At 39.7% G+C, this 21,390-nt stretch overlaps 1 protein-coding gene across 5 annotated transcripts in view; it reads right to left on the bottom strand.

Annotated features, from left to right (window-relative positions):
• The window catches only part of ESRP1 (epithelial splicing regulatory protein 1), a 68,577-nt gene that overhangs the window by 36,608 nt on the left and 10,579 nt on the right, over positions 1-21,390 (bottom strand). For 4 of the 5 annotated variants that reach the window (XM_029923470.1, XM_029923472.1, XM_029923474.1 and 1 more), the window contains exons 5-12: positions 11,643-11,741; positions 11,451-11,505; positions 9,353-9,463; positions 9,115-9,247; positions 8,978-9,020; positions 6,265-6,566; positions 2,525-2,743; positions 177-375 (exon numbers count right to left, since the gene is read on the bottom strand). In XM_029923470.1, coding sequence (XP_029779330.1) covers positions 177-375; positions 2,525-2,743; positions 6,265-6,566; positions 8,978-9,020; positions 9,115-9,247; positions 9,353-9,463; positions 11,451-11,505; positions 11,643-11,741 — 1,161 coding nt within the window. The remainder of the gene's footprint in view (positions 1-176; positions 376-2,524; positions 2,744-6,264; positions 6,567-8,977; positions 9,021-9,114; positions 9,248-9,352; positions 9,464-11,450; positions 11,506-11,642; positions 11,742-21,390) is intronic. The other variant, XM_029923471.1, reaches the window with a different exon arrangement.

Raw genomic sequence — 21,390 nt, 5'->3', positions numbered from 1 at the left:
TGTCCACAACCAAGGTCTTAAGTGATTACCAGATACTACCGATTTCAGATGGGAAAGCCTTATGTAACCATCTCACCTGCCTTAGAAAGAACCAAGGGCACAGAAAGTTATGAAAGCCGCTTAAGCACCTACCAGCATATAGCGTAGAATAGCGCCAAGACCCAAGAAAAACTTACATGGTAACTTACATGGCGGTGGGGATAAGCCATTTCGATTTAAAGTGCCCCCCATTAACACAAAGTTCATCTCCTCAGCTGAACACTGAAAGACTTCAACATATCTGTCCTTCATGGTTTTTTTATGACACTTCTGTGCAGCCATAAATGCTCTGTCCGCAGACTTCATCTGGATAAAGGCATCTCCTGATGGGCGGCCCTGAGCATGTGGGGGAAGAATAAAAACAAAAGGAGACTGTCTCCCTCAACAAGGAAATGGTTGCTTACAAAACATGCAAAGTGACAATCACCCATAGTCCAGACGTTTTAGCCACAAAATCTGGGTGACAAGTGTTGTCTACTGAAATCTGATTTGCATTTCATCACCTAATCACCAGAATGGCCCACGAAACCTTGGAAACAGTTTTGAGGGCTTGTAGCTAAAAGGGATCCTTTCTCATTTCTATTAATTAGTATCAGATTTACAGGGTTTTGAAAGGGTCTCCTTGTAACTGCAGTTTCAAAGTATAGGATTGTATATTGGGTTTTGCATTTCTGAAAAATCGGATGAAATCTTATTTGATTAAAAAGAGCTAGGAACAGAACCAGCAGAAGAGCTTTATGTATCTTCCTACAAGAAGCTGACTAAATCAGTGTTCTCCTTTGGGTCTCAGTGGTCTATCACTGACCTGTAACTCTCCTTTCCCTTCTCCCCGAAGCCTAGGCTGTGATGTGGGCTTAGGAATAAGGGGGCTACTGAAACGCGAGCTGCAAAGCACTGTGGGGGTTGGCGAAAACTGTATTAAAAGCCTTGTGTGGGAGCCCGTCCTTCATCTCTTCCCAGGCAACTCCATCTTAAACCTCGGTCAGACAGGTGTTTGTAGACATTTCCTCTATTACTAATAGCTGGCTAAAAATCCTGTTCAAAACCAAGCTAGTAGATTTGTTTCATAGAACCAGAACACCTTGGTTTTATTTAACATGGACATTTTATGGGGGAGAAAAGGACACAATCAGCTATTAAGATTCCTTTCTTTTTTATGGATTTCTTTAAGTCTCTAAGGGACTATGTGGTGCAAATTATAACCATGCAAGTTACCATAAGAGATACCATACCAGGGAAATTAGGGATACCATGGAAACCCAGTCCAAGATGGAAACCTAACATCTTTGAGGCAGCTAAAAGCTTGTCCATCATTAAAGAAGCATTTTCCCCAAGTGCAGTCATAATAGGTCACGTGGGTCAATAAGAGACAAATAGGTCTACTGTGGTTAATCAAAGGACTATCATAGCCCCTAGGTTATTAGAAATGGTGCTCAAAAAGAAACAAAACAATCCCTTGGTGATGCTGAATTGTGGGGAAGTTTTATTTAAAGGGACTCCCTGTGGTGAAGCACGCTGAGAAGATATGTAAGATAAAAAGTTACATAGCTTAATATTGACGTAAGAGTAAGAATGAGCATGTGCTGGTGTGGAATCCCAAACCAGGGGCTCAGGATGCTTTCTGATTCCTCATCCCAGAGGAATGTACTTTCCAATGAGACAGGATTATGGTTATGAATGTGACCAAATCTCCACATGAGAAGAGAAAGCAGGAGACTAGCAATTTAGAAAAATGTTGGAATAACCAATACAAGTCTATTTCAACTCGTAATACTCAAAAAACATTTTTAAAAACTAATTTGACTTTGCTTTTAATAGAGTTCTAAAATTTTAATTAGAATTGCTTGGTTTATGGGCTTTTAGAAATTTTATCCTGCTTATAATAGCATATAATACTGGTAAATTATTCAGAAACTAACAGGACTAATTTTATTTAACCAAAAACTAAGGGACACCAAACCAGGAACTACTGTTCACACACTTAGGAATTGGTTTACATTCTAATGAAGACTTCTCAACAATTCATTCATACATTTGAGCACCTGTTATGATTACATTCTGTTCCAGGTGGTGAAGATATAAATCCTTACTAAGTTTGCACTCTACTAAATGTCATTTGAGGTCATACATATAAAATAAAACAAGCCATTTCCAAACAGTCTCTAGATATAAAATACTCTGATACACAGACAGGCTCATTGATTTATACATCTATAATCGCTTTCACACTACAAGAGCAGAGCTCAGTAAAATGTTGTATTAGACTAATAATGTATTTATTACAGGCTAATGACAGCCTTCTTTCTGAAGTCCACCTTAAAGACCTCCTGCATTTACAGTTAAATCTTTCCTTAAAGACTTGCTATACAGCTGATGAATATATATATATTTTTCTTTCTCTTTTTTTTTTTTTTTTTTTTTTACTGGAAGAGAGCCTTTGATCATAAGAATAGTAAACCAGCTTTCCAAAAAGTTACTTCCTTACCTGGTGATTCAATACCATGTGAACCCCGTGAGTTCGAATATCTGTGGAAAACTCCCCCAGAAAGTCCAAGATGTCTTCAATTGTAGCCGCATAGGGAAGACCCCGAAGACGTATACAGTCTCTAACATTTGTGGGGGGCACAAATTGCTGAGGTAGTACTGGAATAATGGGAGGGGTTGGAAGTGGAATAAGAGGGGCCGAGGAGAATCGATTCAGCACCTGTACTCAAAGCAAAAAAGAAGTGATTTAGAGGCTTGCCCCTCCACCATGGTCTGTAGACCAGCACCAGTAGCCCAGTGGAGCCTGTCAGAAATGCATGCACCGCCTCAGCTCCACCCCAGGCCTCGTAAATATGAACCTGCATTTTAACAAGATCCCCATGTAATTCATAAGCATATTAGAGTTTGAGAAGCACTTACGAGGAAAGGGATTCATGGTTTTCAGCTGGGAAAGCATGATCCCTACTTTTGTTAAATGCCTGCTGAGGCATGTGCCACACACAGCACAATGCGCTTATTAGATCAAGGACCTGTCTACTGGACAGTAAATCACTGTCTCAGGACAAATATCCGAAAAGCATGCTTCTGGACATACTGCTAAATGTGGACTTTTATAGCGGTCTATTAGATTTCTTTTCACCAGGCATGGTGGTCCCCTTAATACGGTTACCACATTCTACCTCTAAACTCAAGCAAGAGAATGACATAATAAAGGAACCACAGGTCAAACAATGACTCTGGGCTATATAATGCCACATTTATAATAATGTATAAAGCCCCAAACAGAATGACTGGTAGTGTAAAAATGAAAGAAAAATATCATTTGGTGATCATCAAAATAATCAGTTTTCATGTGAATTTGAGATAGTGGCAAGACAGGACATCTTGACTATCTTTTTAATAAATAATTGTTTATTTTTGAGTGAGTGAGAGAGAGCGAGTGAGCATCCATGCAAACAGGGATGGGGAGGAAGGGACAGAGCTCTGCACAGACAGCAGCGAGTTCAATGCAGGGCTTGAATTCACTAACTGTGAGATCATAACTTGAGCTAAAGTCAGATGTTCAACCAACTAAGCCACTCAGGTGCCCCTTAACTATTTTTTAAAGTCATGGAATTCAGCTATCTTGGCAATGAATGAAGTCAGGTATATTTAGAGAAAGGATTACTGCCAGGCAAAACTTTATTGTAAGGTTCTGGTCTACCTTCGTCTTAGTTTAGAACATGCCTACTAGTTTATAATACTAGGAGGTCCTTGCGCAACAATGTGTGGCATCCCTAGGTTTTCTGAACTTAATTACTGTAGCCTTCATCATCCCATAACCTGGAAATATAGAATCAAAATCCTCCCCAAAGTTTGTCCTGATTTTCTCATTCACACACTGTCTGGTTGCTATCTAAGTAAGGAATAAAGAAATATGTAGCCAAAGAAACTTTAAAGAGATAGCAAGATTAAAAAAAAAAAAAAAAAGAAATTATACAAATAATCTAGATACAGCCCAAACATTATAAGATGAACATGAAAATATAGTCGTAGACAAACTCAGGATAGGACACGGTCAGGCACCTTCCAATAACTGCCAAATAGGAGTGGAGCAAATAGTTATTGAATCAAACGATTACAGTGAAACCTTGGACTGTGAGTAACTTATTCTGCGAGTGTTCCACAAGACAAGCAAACACTTTTTTAAATGTTTGTTTACTTTTGAGAGAGAGAGACAGAGTACAAGCAGGGGAAGGGCAGAGGCAGAAAGAGAGGGAGACACAGAATCCGAAGCAGCTCTAGGCTCTGACGTGTCAGCACAGAGCCTGATACAGGGCTTGAACTCACAGACTGTGAGATCATGACCTGAGCTGAAGTTGGACGCCTAACCGATTGAGCCACCCAGGCAACCCAATGAGTAACATTTCTAATAAATTTTAACTTGATAAACAAGCAATGTCTTATAATATGAGTAGTACGTGAGGCCAAGCGTCACATTATCACAACTGAGCCAATGGTTCTTGAAATTCACTTTGATACACAAGTGCTTTGAATTATAAGCATGTTTCCAAAACTGAGTATGCTCACAAACCAAGGTTTTACTGTATGAGTAATGACAAGATGACAGTGCAGAGCATATGATTACTTCAGCATTTCTTAAATAAGTCAGTAGGATGGGGTTGGAGAGGAAGCTCATCTATAACCAAAACCACATTAAAGTTATATAGAGGCAGCATACTTTATACCCAAAGCAATCAACATACAGTAGCCAAGACCCTGACGTAGTCTCTTCTGGGCCAAGATTTCTATAAAACTGTTCTTCCAATTAAAGTCTCATTTTCACCTCCTCTGGTATGGCACTGATGAATGTAACATGTGAAGCATCAAGTACACTTAGCATATTTTAGAAATTCAGAGTTTATGATACTAGTTTTCAACAAGATAGAGAATTGTTTACAGTAGAAGTATGTTCATAGATTAGGGATCAAGAAGACAAATACATCAGGATGCAGAACTAGCTCAAAATGTCACTTCTGTTTACTGTAGGTATAAAAACATGTTGGTATTCCAACAGGTGAAACATTCTTTCCAACTTTGGGCAATGATTTCAAAACACAGTACTCAATGGGCTTTCCGGAAAGAAGCTAGACAAAATCACTTTATGAACTCATAGAGCTAATAGTAGAGTCAGTGTCCTAATTGCCTGTAAAGAAGACAAAAGTGAATCATTAAAGTGATTCTGTTCTAGTAGGAGACCCAAGCAGAATAAGTTGGAAGAGCCACATGTGAGGCAGGCCACACGACCTCAGATACAAAGGAAAAATGAACAGACCCTTGAAGACCATTCTGCTGGTAAGTCAACAACAGTCAAAAGGCTTGAAACCCTGCAAATGGCTTCATGGCTGGACCATTTTGGGCAAATGATTGTCCCAGCTGTGCCTCAGAAACAGCTCTGAATTCTGGAAGGGAATAACAGGACAAAAGGGCACTTTATGCCGTCACCAGCAGTATGGACCTGAGCAAGCCTTTTGGGAAATAAGTTTGGTAAGGTATTAAAAACCTTAAAAGCTCACACCACCCAGCTCTAAAGAAATCAATCAGAAATTGAGTTTTATATGCATGTTTATCTAGAAATTTCTAGATTTCTAAATGTACAATAACTTCCTAAATAAATTATGTACCTTTATGAGACTTTAAAAATGAAACTTTTTAGACACGGCTAAACTTGCAAAAGATGTACTATCTTTCTTTTTAAATTGGAAAGTGACTTTTTTAAAGTTTATTTATTTTGAGACAGAGAGGGAGAGCACATGGGTGAGTGGGAGAAGGGCTGAGAGAGAGAGAGAGAGAGAGAGAGAGAGAGAGAGAGAGAGAGAGAGAGAGAGAATCCCCAGTCGGCTCTGTACTGTCAGCACAGATTCTGACTTGAGGGCTCAATTCCATGAAACAGATCATGGCCTGAGCTAAACTCCAGTGTCAGACACTTAACCAACTGAGCCACTCAGATCCCCCAAGATTTGTAGGTTTTAAACAGAGTATCTACAGCAGAGTTCCAATTATATAAAAACACAGTATTTTTCCTGTGTGTATAGAAAATAACAGTGACTATCTTTTAATTACGGAATGAAATTTTTTAAAAATGCATTTAAACTTTCTATATTTCTCAAGTTTTATTTTAGCACAATAAACAATGTTGGATTGTTCTTGGAAATAAAGAATAAATCACACAAAGCCACCAAAATGTTCTTAAAAACCAACCTGCTGGACTTCAGCTGCTGTGCTCCTGAAGAGTTCAATGTATCTTTTACCCAACAAGTCCTTATGCTTCCTCAATGCATTCTGTGCGTACTCCTCACACGCAAAGAGGACAAACGCATCCCCTGTTGGCCTACCATCTGGGTAGGTAACGAAGAGGATGCCTTCCTTCCCCCCAGTGATGGGGCAATGCTGTCCAAAGAAGGCCACCACTTCGTCGGCTGTGGCTGTGAAAGGGAGCCCTCGCATGCGGACAATGACCTGATTTTCCTTGGAAAGAAACTGGGCTACCTCATTGGATGTACCTAGGGAACACATACCAGGAAACATGAGGAGAAATGGTTAAGTCATCAACTTTACCAAATTTAAAATGGTAAAATTCTTGGCAATGTCTTGAGTTTTTAATTAAAACACACTCCCACTGAATCATGACATCCCAGGAATCACAATTCTCTTCCCACAGATTTGAAACTTTCCCCCTACCATTTTTTGTAAAACACCTCCTAACTTAGGAAGGTGGCTGGACAAATAAATCATGGACCAACCACTGTATTCTTTTCATGGAGAGGCAGTAAGTCATTGTGATAAGTAAGGGCACAGGTCAAGGAGCTAGAATGTCTGGGTCCAATCTTGACTTTGCCATTTACAAGGTTATGACTTTAGTCAAGTTTAATATCTACATTTCACAGTCCTCATCTATAAATGGAGGTAAAATTACTTCATAAATTATGATATATAAATAAGTTATGGTACATAAAACACTTCAATGACTTGTTACTATTTTCCTGATTACTTTTTATTAAGATTGTTTCAAAAATAAGTTAAGGAGAGTATAATGAACATACATGGCAGCCATTTTCAAGATTTACCAACATTCTGCCTGACATAAAGCATTTTGTATAGTACTGCCATGAGGCAAACATTCAAATGCAAGCTCATATACTGGTACCCCCACCCCACACAAACACCTTTTAAGGCTCTACCACCAACACGGGGCTTTAATTCACAACCCCTAGATTAAGAGTCGCATGCTTTACTGGCTGAACCAGCCAGGTGTCCCCGCTAACATTTTCCTTTAAGAGCAATCTATCATATTACCCAGATGCCATGAAATCCCAGGCGTGAATATATTAGTTAACTTTGCTTCTGCAATTTATAATGTTAGTGATCATGGAACCTCGAGCCATACGAAGTTCAAATGTATTGTATTCCCAACCAATATCAAACATCACTTAGGGATTTTGGAAGCACCATTAAACTTGAAGCTCTGAATTTGGAAGCCTTCATTTATCTAAAGGAGTAAGTGTCAGAATAAAAATATACCAGCAAATTGCAAACAGGATGCTTTTTACTACAAGTTCAACAGTTGCAAGGATTTTAATCAGGGCTATATAATGCAGAGATACAAATGTTCTCTACATGTAAGTGAGTCACCCTAGTATATATTTGGCAATAGATTTTCAAAAGCCTCTTAAAAGGTCTACCTACATTCTTTGATTCAGCTATCCTAATTTTAGAGATGTATCCTAATGAGTGACACATACAGAGACACAAAAGCATTCACTGCAAGATGCAGCGTGAAAAATTGGAAATAAGTTTTAAATGCCCAACAGGGGTGTTTTTAAAATAATATATGGTATATAATACTGTATAGTAATTAACATGTAAGAATAGTTACATGGGAAAATATAATCTACTTTAGTAGATTAGGAGAAAGTTATAAAGCTGTATGAACAGAGCAACAGAAACTTACAAAGTAGTTTAACGTTTAGAAAAAAATCTGTCAAACTATAGTTAACATTTTCATCCACTACTTAAAGTTTTTAAAGCAATAAATTACTCACTAATTAAAGACAATATCTGTTCCCGTTTCTTATTGACCACAGTACTGCAAACAAAACACTACATACACTGAAACATATTAGAGCAAGAGAAGTACTATGTTCTTGGCCATTGATGAGTTAAGGAAGTTTGAGAGAAAAACCACAAGCCGATATGCAAAAATTCCAGGTATTCTGGGGCGGCTGTTTGAAAGCTGTTTTCAGACTATTTTAATTTCTTTCAAGAACTACTCTCTTCCTTTGTCCATGATTTTGCATGACCCTTTCAGCTTTTTATGATACTATTTTGTTTTTAAAGATTTAATTTTTAAATGATCTCTACACCCAATATGGGGCTTGAACTCACAGCCCCATGATCAAGAGTCATGTGCTCTACTGACTGAGCCAGCCAGACTCCTCAGTATGGTACTACTGTTACTGGCTATTTAACTACAGATGGTTGGCTCAAGTCTTAGGGCAAGTGATTGTAGTCACTGGTACTATATGAGTCTTTCTTCTAACGTAAAATTTAAAAGAAGTCAATTCTGGGGTGCCTGGGTGGCTTAGTTGGTTAAGCTTCTGACTTTGGCTCAGGTCAAGATCTCATGGTTTGTGGGTTCAAGCCCTGCATCAGGCTCTGTGCTGACAGCTCGGACGTTGGAGCCTACTTTGGATTCTGTGTCTCCCTTTCTCTCTGCCCTGACCCCCGCCTCCCCCACTCAATGCTCTGTCTCTGTCTCAAAAATAAATAAACATTAAAAATATTTTTTTAAATAAAAAAGTCATTTCTATGTTTCTTTATGCAATAGAAACCATTCATGACTCCATTTATCTACTCTGGTATATAAATACATTTTAGATTCTTCTTCTAGCCACATTATATAAAAAGTACTCACCACCAGCAATTTTAAGAAAATCTTCACCTGTTGCTTTGTAAACCTAAGAAAAGAAAGGGGAATTAAATAGAGTTTCTGAGCCTTCCAACATTGATATTCATTCCAGACGTCAAGAATGTCAGATTGAGAGGACATACCTCAATGTACCGGGTCCCCATGTGATGTTTGTGCCTCTGCAATGCTAGGTCTCTGTGCTCCTCGCTTACAAACCTAACCAGAGCTTCTCCATTCCTTCGACCCTGGGCATTCAGACAAAGTGCTGCACCTCCCCTTTGAAAAGGACAGACAGCAGTGGGGGGAAAATACAGTGAGGAAAAATGATAGAACACCCATTATCCTTTTGGTATTGCTAAATAGAGATTAAAGGAGACCAACTTGGCAATATTGAGTCCTTTGAAGAATCTTGCAATGTCCTGATCTGAAGATTGCCATGGTAAACCTCGCGCCCGGACTATGGTGTTGTCATCGATAAGTTCCATCTTGCTGCTGTGGGTCAAGCAGAACTTCAGGTTGTGTAATTAACACTAGGGAGTCTAACCTATTCCCACCTACCATTTTCCTAGTTACACATAAGGTATTATTTGGTGTTCAGACAGACTTGTAATACCGCCTGGTTTATTTCAGAACCTCAAAAATTATCTGGGCACAAAGTATTCTTTAGGTGGTTCACTATAAAATGGAAAGTGCCTACGCAGGTCCCACGTGGCTAACTCACTCAGCAAACCATCTATCAGTGGAGTTGCTGCATGCTTGCCATAAATTCAAAAGGACCTAGGATCAAATCACAGAAAGTGAAGTTCTTCCTATACCTTGATAGCCAATAAGTTCCTAGAACCAAGAAGAATACATTTAAATTTATTCTCAGATCTGGCCAGTATACTAGTGGAGCGTAAATCCAGTTTGACAGCAAAAGTTAAGATCTGCATAAAGCTGACAATTAGCCCACACCAGGAATGTGTGCATGCAGTCAGAACACTGCCATTAAAATATCTCCCCTATCACACGGGGGAGCCATCAGTGTTTATGGAAATGCATGGGAGTTCCTGCACCTTAATGAGTCATTTGCAAATCACCTATTGTATATTTTAAGACCTTTTGATGTGCTATTCCTCCCATTTTCGCGTTTCCAGTACTCCGAGGACATTTTCCGAATGAGTCACTTTCTCCCCAACTAACTAGGTCTCAAAGTCTCTCTAATGGCAAAGATGTGCAAAGTTTTTGTTCATTTTAGGCAGCAGGCAATCTCAGGGATTCACTGCATTGATTTACAAACAGCTCTGTCATCACGATGAGATACCACCACTTCATACTTCTTGCTTGTTATTTCCTTTGATTTAGATTAAAAGTTGATAAAAATAGAACTGCCCTATGACCCAGTTGCACTACCAGGTATTTATCCAAAGGGTACAGGTGTGCTATTTTGAAGGGACACACGCACTCTAATGTTTATAGCAGCACTATCTACAATAGGTAAAGTGTGGAAAGAGGCAACCAAAAAGAATGAAATCTTGCCATTTGCAACTACATGGATGAAAGTAGAAGGTATTAAATTATCCTAAGCGAAATTAGTCAGAGAAAGACAGTATCATATGACTTAATTCATATGAGGACTTTAAGACACAAAACAGATGAACATAAGGGAAGGAAGCAAAAATAATATAAAAACAGGGAGGGAGACAAAACAGGAGAGACTCTTAAATATGGAGAACAAACAGAGGGGTACTGGAGGGATTGTGGGTGGGCGGATGGGCTAAATGGGTAAGGGGCATTAAGGAATCTATTCTTGAAATCACTGTTGCACACTATATGCTAAGTCACTTGGATATAAGTCTAAAAAATAAATGAAAAAAATAAAGTAGAAGTTGATAGAACATACTTAAAACTATCTCAATAAAAATCTTGTGAACTCTTTTAAAGCATATATTTTTCTTTGGAAGTTCTCCTGTGAGAGGATGAACAGTTCTGAGAGGCTAAAACAAGAGTCACAGACACAACACCTAAGGGTCATAGTGACTAAGGACACAAATATTTCACTTAAGTTTAGTACCAACATCAAAGCTCACTGTAAGATATAACCTTATATCTTTTATAAACTTCTTTTATAAAGAACATAATATTAAAAAAAATTTTTTTTAATGTTTTATTTATTTTTGATACAGAGAGAGACAGAGCATGAGAGGGGGAGGGTCAGAGAGAGAAGGAGACACAGAACCAGAAGCAGGCTCCAGGCTCTGAGCTAGCTGTCAGCACAGAGCCTGACGCGGGGCTCGAACCCACGAATGTGAGATCTGACCTGAGTCGAAGCCAAAGGCATAACTGACTGAGCCACCCAGGCACCCCAAGAACATAGTATTTTTAAAAAATGGATAACCAAAAGGTTTAGTGAAGTTACCAAAATACAAGAGGACTTAAATATCACAATATGAATAAAACAAACCAAAAGGCTCAAACTGAATACCACTATAGTACTTACCAAGTGCCACTTTCAAATTTGTAATTTACTCTCTCTGGATCTGAAAACTTGTGATCTAAAAATGAGAACATAAAAGTCATCATTTTAGCTATTATGGAGACACAGCTATGGCAAGAGATTCAAAAGTATACACGAAGCAAGAACGGCAGGATCAAATCCTAGGCCTGGAACCGTTAAAACAGCAATACTTACTATAAGGCTCTGAAATCATTGCTAAAATTATATTCCCCATATCTTCCACTTGAGAGGCTCCATACCGGGAAACTGAACTGTTCTTCTCAAAGTTTAAATCTGGGATATTAAGTTAAGGAAACATTTTGAGGAAGTAAAATGAGGTTGCTTCTAACCCAGAATTAAACTTCCACCGAGACAAGAAGCCCAGTAAATGCATCTGAGATTGAGAATTATTTGAAATCACAGAATCGAAACTTCCTGTCAGTCTGGACTTCACCCACATCTTCTGGAGTCTCCAATTACCCCCATGGGTAAATATATAATAAAACGGCCTAATGAATCCTGTCCTGAGGCACTACCAGTAAAATTTCTATCTATTAAGTAGTAGCAAATACATGAATACTAAGCACTTTCATTTAGTTTCCAACTACTTATATATACACCAAAGTTGGTAAACTTCATCCTATTATCTTTACAGCACATCTGAGGCAGTGATCATGCTGACTTAAAGATATAGTTACATCTCAAGGTGCCTGGGTGGCTCAATAGGTTAAGCCTCTGACTTTGGCTTAGGTCAGGATCTCATGGTTCATGAGATCGAGTCCCACATCTGGCTCTGTGCTGACAGCTCAGAGCCTGGATCCTGCTTCAGATTCTGTGCCTCCCTCTCTCTCTGCCCCTTCCCCACATGAGCTCTGTTTCTCTCTCTCTCTCTCTCAAAAATAAATACACATCTAAAAAAATTAAAGATACGGTTACATCTCTTTCACTGTCTCAATAAATACATAAGTAAATATCCCCCACTCTCAAATGACAGATAGGTAGCAGGCACCTGGGTGACTCAGCATCTGACTCGATTTCAGCGCAGGTCATGATCTCATGGTTGTGAGATTGAGCTCCACATCAGACTTTGCCCTGGGCATGGAGCCTGCTAAAGATTGTCTCTCTTTCAGTTTCTCAAAGGAAAAAAAAAAAAGAGAGAGAATTACATCAGCCCAAATCATGAGGTATCAAAAGGCTTTTTAAGGCTGTTTAAAAAAAAAACACTTCAGATTATTGATGACACTATTTTTATGATGCCACTTTTACTCAGAATGTCTCCACTAGGAGATGTTTAGAGCCTTATAGACTAGCCATCTTAGATGGCAGCAAATGCTGGTCATTTGAGAGTGAATTTAGAAGAAACAATTCAAACACTCGGAGCTAACAAGCAATAGCCAGTGTGGCTCTCGATTAAGTACACACAGGCTTTGGGCAAGCCAGGACCCAGGGCTTTTAAGAAATGCATGGCTTAAGTTGGGTTGGGGAATGAGACCAGAAGAGATTTCCATCAAGTTTTACAAATTCACAATCTCTCTAAAAGAAGCTTGTATCTTTGCCAAAGTGGTTGTTTAAGATAAGTTATTAAAATGTTTAATTTTATTGTTTGAGTTTTAATACTATAGTCATACTTTGTATTATGTATAAATTTCATAACACAGTACAGTGTATCACAGATAACACTGTGGAACCTATCTCTTCTCTAGTTTGAAATGAAAACACCCATCTGGGTGGTGGTTATTAGGATGTTTGCCTTTATTTTAGTTTTCTAACTGGTATTTTATAATAAGGGTAAAAAATTGGAAGCAGACATTATGAAAAATTTCAAAATACTACTTTACCGCAATCAAAGAGGATACAAGGTTAAAACAGGTCAGAGTCCCCTCCTTCCACCAAGCATTATAACCAATCTGAAGAGTTAATTCAATGAGCAATATCCTTTTCCATTCAATTCAAAATCCCTTTCCATTTCATCCCTACACAAGCACCACCCCACTTCCTCCTTTCTTTCTCCACTAAAGAGACATTGTTTTCCTTCTGTGCGCATTCACTTTGTGTTGTCCCTCATCCAGCTACATTTCTCTGCAGTTAAATATACTACATGTAGAAAGGCAGCCATAGGTTCCTTGGCAAAGTACTTAACCCTACTAAACTTCAGCTTATCTGAAAAAACCAAAGCTGTGATAATCTTTACCTCCCTGGGCATTTTTGTGAAGATTAAATGAGATAAAACAAGTCCAGGGCACAAAGCAGGCATTATGACAAGTGATGTCCTCCCCCTTGTCCTAGAACCCTTGGGTAACCAACTTTCATAACCCACGATAATCATACTTTGAGAGTCACATTTATGACCAAAACTCTGGACTCACCAGATGCCTATTTGTATACTCACAGGATTATCATCAAGCTGAAATGGTAGATCCTTTCTGCACTCCCCCACTCCTTAATCCCACCATTTATATCATCTAGTGAAGAAATAACTGTGCTGCCCCCCCTCAGGGCTTAGAAAATCCATCCCAGGAGATGCTCCCACCAGAGCAATGACCATGGACTGGGTCATTAAAATGATCATCGGTGGGGCACCTGGGTGGCTCAGTCAATTAAGCATCTGACTTGGGCTCAAATCATGATCTTGTGATCTATGAGTTGGAGCCCCGCATCGGACTCAGTGCTGACAGCTCAGAGCCTGGAGCCTGCTTCAGGTTCTGTCTCCCCGCCCCCTCTCTCTGCCCCTCCCCCACTCATGCTCTCTCTGTCTCTCAAAAATAAATAAATGCTAAAAAAAAATTAAAAATAAATAAATAAAATGATTAGTGGAGTGCCTACTTGGCTCAGACAGTAGAGTTGTAATTTGGAGCACCATGTTGGGTATAGCGATTACTTAAAAATAAAATCTTAAAAATAAAATGAAATGATTATCCATGAAGGTATACAATAAGCATTAATCCAGTGTTATTTTCAAGGGGTATGACAGGACAGGAACAGTAGAGACAAATAATAATGTCTGGGGAGACAACTGCCCTAAATTTTCAGGGGAGGCAGGGGTGGGCGTTGGGAGGGGTACTTCAAGAATCCTTCCAGAACTAAGAGGGATTGGCTGTGACTAGCCATAGTTTTATCATGCAAACCCTGCCACTCAACAGTCCCCTGGAATGCTGCAATTCTTTTTTTCTTTTAAATTTTTTTTAAGTTTATTTATTCATTTTGAGAGAGACAGAGAGAGTCGGGGAGGAGCAGAGAGAGGGCTAGAGAGAATCTCAAACAGGCTCTGCATTGTAAGCATGAAGCCCTAATGCAGGGCTTGAACTCATGAAACGCGAGACCTGAGCCAAAACCAAGAGTCAGTTGCTTAATCAACTGAGCCACCCAGGCACCTCTACAATTCTTCTTCCTCTTTTTAATGTTTCTTTTACTTATTTTGAGAGAGAACGCCTATGTGAACAGGAACAGGAAAGAGAGGGAAAGAGAGAATCCCAAGCGGACTCTGCACTGTCAGTGCAGAGCCCAACTCAGGGCTCGATCCCATGAACTATGAAATCATGACCTAAGCTGACAAGAGTTAAGACACTTAACCAACTGAGTCACCCAGGCAGCCCTGGAAGCCTGCAATTCTAATAATGCTTTTAGCCTTGTCAGGAGCTACAATGGAATCAAGAGAATAGTACCCAAGAAATGAAGACCTTCCCTACTACATAAATCGCTGTTTATTTCAAACTTGGCACTATCAGCACATAGGCCAGACAATTCTTTGTTTGGGGCAGGGAGGATCCTGTGTCCTGTAGGATTTTTAGCATGCTGGCCTCTACCCACCCGAGTTCTGGCTAAGAATATCTCCAGGCATTGCCAAATGTCCTTGAGTGGGCAAAAATCACTCCAAGTTGAGAACCACTAGTATAGGCTAATGGTTCCCAATCATTCCAACTTCACCCGTTACTATCTACTGAATGATCAGTTATTTAAAAAAAATTTTTTTTAACACTTATTGAGAGCAAGAGAGAGCGGGAGAGTGACTGGAGAAGGGGCAGAGAGAGAACGAGACTCAGAATTGTAAGCAGGTTCCAGGCTCCGGGCTGTCGGCACAGAGCCAACACAGGGCGTGAACCCATGAACCGTGAGATAGTAACCTGAGCTGTAGTTGGACACTTAACCAACTGAGCCACCCAGGTGCCTCGAGAAAGTTCTTATAATATAAAAGACCATGACTGAACAGAGCATTTCAAGAAAATTGGCCAAAAAAACACCACGTAAAGACCTGTACAGTGCTGTGTCCAAACCCCTATCAGTAGATACATATACACTTTACCTTAGGCAATGAAAGAAAAATACAGCGAGAGTCAACCCTTGATCGCTGGCCTGTTTTTGTGTGGCCCAGAAAAATGGATCTTACATTTTTAGGTTTGTAAAAAGAAAAATATGAGCAGAGACCATATGTGGCCTATAAAAAATAGGAACTATGGACTATCTGGCCCTTTACTGAAAATGTTTTGCTGATCTCTGGCCTAAAGGAAGAGAGATTGCTTGAAGATGGCCAAAAACAGAATAGCACAGGAATATTTACCGCATCACAACATTCTATCCCCAACCAGAATATTGAGAGGAAAGCAAGCTTTGGATGAATAGGAGTGGGAGAGTATGCTCCATTCAAACCGCTGGTTTCTCTCTTCTAGAGAGACGAGGGTTTTAGTCTTCCCACCTTCCCTCAGTTAAACTCCTCTATGAAGCTGTTACCTCTCTAATCCCCTAACCAAATCAGACCATAGGTAACTCCTACCCACACCAACACCTTCCCTAAATGCTCTAGTCTGCAGCCACCAATTTAAAAGTCGATTAGATATTACTATTCCAATAAAATAATTCTCTGTCCTCAACTGTACTATACATTTCCTAAGCACAGGCCCCTACCTTCTTCTGATCTCCTTCCATCTATCACAGCACCTATCATTTCTCAGAATTTGCTGACATAAATGACAGCATTTATTAATACCATTTCATGCCTCCCACACACCAATTGTTTCTTCCAGTTTTTGCAATAGCCTCACCAGGTCAATAATAGTAAACTAGGATTTAGAGAAGTTCCGTAGCTTCCCAAGTCTGCTGGATGATGTGTCAGAGAGCTGGAATTACAATACGGCTCTGATCTGACGGTGTGTGCATAATTCCCTGCACCAAGAGAAGCTTGGCTTAAAACATTTTGAGCAATTCTTTATGAGAAGATTTATAAGTGTATATATCAAAGTCAAGTGAAAAAGATCAAAAGGAAAAATGTAAAGTATCCTATCTGTGTAGACATAGATTGGTAGATGAAGGATTATTTACTGAATTCTACTTTTAAAGCAGGAGTATGTTCTAGACGTTTGGCTAACTTGGTTCCACATAACACGTCCCAACATGTTTCCTTTCAAGACATCACACACCAAGGATCAGCAGCTCTAAGCTCCTGACAACTTTTAAAAGTCACCCAACCTCCTGCATGCCCAAACCTAAACCAAAACTCACACACAGCTACACACCCAGACACCCTCTCTTCAAAAGGCTTGTTCAATCCGTAATCTTTACCAGAATTTAACATGAGTAACAAATAAAGGAGAGCAAAAAAAAAGGTTTTAGTACCAATTCTTTCTTCTATCAATTCATAATTATATATTGAATTACTTGCTGCACGTCTGATCTTGAGGAAAGGAAAGATGAGTCTATGTCCCTTGATTTATGGCTCACCGTGCAACTTACTCATTCTGCCCTGGAGGTAGCCACAACAGCACGAACAGGCTCAGCCAGCTTTACAAATGAGAAATGCCATGAGGAAATGAGGAAGGGTGAAGCCAGACGTGATGGGAACAAAACGAACATTTCAGGCTACAGCTGAGCAAAGTGCTAAATTTATACCGAGCTTACAGGAGTCCAGACGTTCATTTGAGTAGGGGGAATGTTTTCCTTAGCACTCCCTTCAGTGAAACAAATTTCAGGATTCAACCCAAACTTATTCTATAGTTGGAGGTGGAATTCAGAGTAGGAGATGTTAGAGTTCATCAATATTAGCTCACTCTCTCAAAACAAAACCAAACCCAAAATCACCTCTAAGAAAACTCGCCACTATTAGCTTATCCAGTCAAGTTACCTTTTCTGACTCCCTAAAAACACACATTTGGTTATTAATTTTCACTTGTAAGTAATCTCATTTTTAAGCTAAACCTACATTATAATTGCATCCCAATTAGATATTCCGACCCCACCTGCCATAGACCCGTCACAAGACAAGTTTGTTTCCTCCCCATTCTATTCTGCTTACTCTTTGATTTAAAACACCAGTTGCCTAACTGCCAAACATAGTACAATAAAATACCTATGCCAATGAACCAAAAGAATAGGAAACAATATGGTAAGAGAAAAGTTGAATTAGTACTCCAACAAAGAACTTAAGTTCCTAAGTTATGTGAAGAAGGAAAGATAGGAAAAAGGAAGTGATAAATTACCCTTAGGTGAATTGCGTAATTAAAAAAATAGGTTCTGTAAGTAACCTTTCATATTTCAAGGTAGGCTTTGAAAAAAGCAAATCAAGAATGCCACTGTCAAACAGAATTAGAAACCAAGGCAACAAAAACTTTTTCATATCAGAAATAAAATGCTGGGAAAATAATCTAAAAACAAACCATAATTTTCTAATTCTATTCCTTAGAGGCTTACTCTTTTCCAAGAAGGAAAAGAATAAGACCCATCCTAACAAATATTACTTCAGGAGGTATTATTATTTTTTTAATGTTTTTTTATTTTTGAGAGAGACAGCGGGAGCAGGGGAAGGTCAGAGAGGGTAGGAGATACAGAATCTGAAGACAGGCTCCAGGCTCTGAGCTGCTGTCAGCGCAGACCCTGACCCACGAACCGTGAGATCATGAGATCATGACCTGAGCCGAAGTCAGACGCTTAACTGATTGAGCCACCCAAGTGCTCCAGGTCTTACTCATCTTATAACCATCTCTCCCTCCTTCTCTCCTCCCCAGCCCTGACCACTTTATAAGTCTCTGTTTCTAACTTTTTAGGGTTTTGTTTAGAGTTTCTACTGACTCCACATTCCCTCCATTAGGCAGATTCTTTTTTTTAATGTTTGTTTATTTTTATGCTTTTTTTTTTTTTTTTTTGAGAGACAGAGAGAAACAGCTGGAGCAGGGGAGGGTCAGAGAGAGAGGGAGATACAGAATCTGAAACAGGCTCCAGGCTCTGAGCTAGCTGTCAGCACAGAGCCCGACACGGGGCTCGAACCCACGAACCGTGAGATCTGACCTGAGCCGAAGCCGGACGCTTAACCGACTGAGCCACCCAGGCACCCCTGTTTGTTTATTTTTGAGAGAGACAGAGCACAAGGTTTATTTTTTAAAAATGGGAGAGGACAAGTGGGAAAGGGGCAGAGAGGGAGACAGAATCTGAAACAGGCTCCAGGCTCCGAGGTGTCAGCACAGAGCCCGATGTGGGGCTCGAACCCACAAACCATGAGATCATGACCTGAGCTTAACCGACTGAGCCAACCAGGAGCCCCCAGGAGGTATTATTCTAACAAAACACAAAACTGATGAGTCAATTATACTCTCAAAGAAATTAGATAGAAGTATGGGCTAATGTCACAAAAAAGTGAAAAGGTCTACTTTAGGAAAAGACACATATGTGGGATCAATTAGGAAAAGAGAGACTATGATACAGAAGTCTTCCAATAACTTTTAAAACAAACCGATAAAATTATCCTGAAGTTCCCAAACTCAGATTTAAAAAAAAATTTTTTTATGTTTTTTATTTATTTTTGAGAGAGAGAGAGAGCATGAGCAGGGTAGGGTCAGAGATAGAGGGAGACACAGAATCCGACACAGGCTTCAGGCTCTGAGCTGTCAGCACAGAGCCCAACGCGGGGCTCGAACCCACAAACTGCGAGATCATGACCTGAGCGGAAGCCGGACGCTCAACCGACTGAGCCACCCAGGTGCCCCCCAAACTCAGATTTTAAAAGTAAACTATTTTATAATTAAAATAAGCCATAAAAAGTAACATAACTCTGAGTGCTGGCCAAGTATTTCTAGTCACTTACTACAGACCACAAACTAGAGTCTTTGTGGATTTGGCTCATATCATACTAACGTGATGCCAAAGATAATTTCCCCCCTTCAGCGAACAAGGTCAACTACTAACCTAGCTTAACTGTACACTTGGTGATACTTAAAATCCTTTTCATACGCAAAAAGGTACCAAGGAGGATTTGGCACTTCCCTCCCTGTTTTAAGCAGGGCAAAGAAGGTTTATGCAATTGTTGAATTTATCAGAATAAGCAAGTAGGTGCAGAATGAACCACACACGCTATTTACAACTGGGAAGCAAAGTTAACCTTGAAGATTAGCTGTACTAACATGTACTTGAGGTTTTAAAAGGTCTATATCCAAACTCAAAGTAAAAAAAATTTTTTTAAGTATAAAATAGTTTAAATAAGGTCTTAAATCAATAAGGAAGTCCTTTGAAGCTGTGTCTCCTCATCTGAGACCCCCAACAACCTGGTGAGGTTCGAAGGACCACAGAAACATTGTAAAGTGTTAGCCAGGCACTGGCTAAGTGGTATCTTATTTATTATTTTAAAGTTTATTTATTTTGAGAGAGAGAGCATGAGCAGGATAGGGTTAGAGAGAAAGAGAGAGAGAGAATCACAAGTAGGCTCCATGCCATCAGCACAGAACCCATAAACCATGGGCTCAATTCCACCAACCATTAGATCATGACATGAACAAAAAACCAAGAGTCAGACACTCAAGCGACTGAGGGACCCAGGCACCCCTCTTATTTTTCACAATTGGCATGGCCATTTTAAGATGGGGGAAATGAAGCTGAGAAGTATAGTAAATTCACCCCTGATAAATCTGACTCGAGAGTTTGTGTTCTCAACCATTCTGTTGTTAAGGATTTTATCTTGATCTTTAATATATGGGAAAAACAGGCCAATGTCACTGTGTTAGTGCGTACACACACACACACACACACACACACACACACACACCCTTTTTTACTCCCACCAAGTAGTGAAACAGGGGCACCTGGGTGGCTCAGTTGGTTAAGCATCCAACTTCAGCTCAGGTCATGATCTTGTGGTTCATGAGTTTGAGCTGGCATTGGGCTCCATGCCGACAGCTCAGAGCCTAGAACCTGCCTTGGATTCTTTATCTCCCTCTCCCTCTCCCTCTCCCTCTCTCTCTCTCTCTGCCCCTCCCGTGCTCATGCTCTGTGTCCTTTTCTCTCTCTAAAATAAACATTCAAAAAAAGAAAAAAAAAGTGGCTTGGAGAACATAAATATGAAACATTTATAAAAAAATAAATAAGTGGTGAAACAGACGGACACACAGACAACCCTACTAACCCTTGGATGGGCAGACAAGAGTGGTTTAGTGACTTTTTTTTTTTGGTCCTGATAATGCAAAGCTGCACTAGTGAAATGGCATTTGCTAACAATAAACAGCACATACAGATCCAACTGGAGAGAAATTTTACAAAATTTCTATGAACTCCTTTTCTTATTGAATAGTTCAATATGTGCTCAAGAAACACAGAATATAAACTTACAAGGGAGACCATTTATTTAAGGTAGGACTGCCTTCAAATGCACTCTCTAAATTCTAGAATATTAACCTCTGGTAAGGAGCACGGTTTCTACATCAGAAGGACTGGCTCAAATGCTAACACTTCTAACTTGGCCTCAGTTTTCCCAGCTGTAAAAAGGGGGTGATGCGATGGAGTACTACATGGCAATGAGAGGGAATGACATATGGCCCTTCGTAGGAAAGTGGATGGACCTTGAGGGTGTCATGCTGAGTGAAGTAAGCCAGGCAGAGAAGGACAGAAACCATATGTTTGCACTCATAGGTCTAGCAGGAAAACAGGAGAGACCTAATGGAGAACCAGGGGGAACAGAGGAGGGAGAGAGAGT

This window comes from Suricata suricatta, chromosome 15, assembly GCF_006229205.1.
Source record: "Suricata suricatta isolate VVHF042 chromosome 15, meerkat_22Aug2017_6uvM2_HiC, whole genome shotgun sequence".
NCBI classification, from domain to species: domain Eukaryota; kingdom Metazoa; phylum Chordata; class Mammalia; order Carnivora; family Herpestidae; genus Suricata; species Suricata suricatta.
The sequence above is the reverse complement of the archived record's forward strand: the minus strand, read 5'-3'. Positions and strand labels throughout refer to the sequence as shown.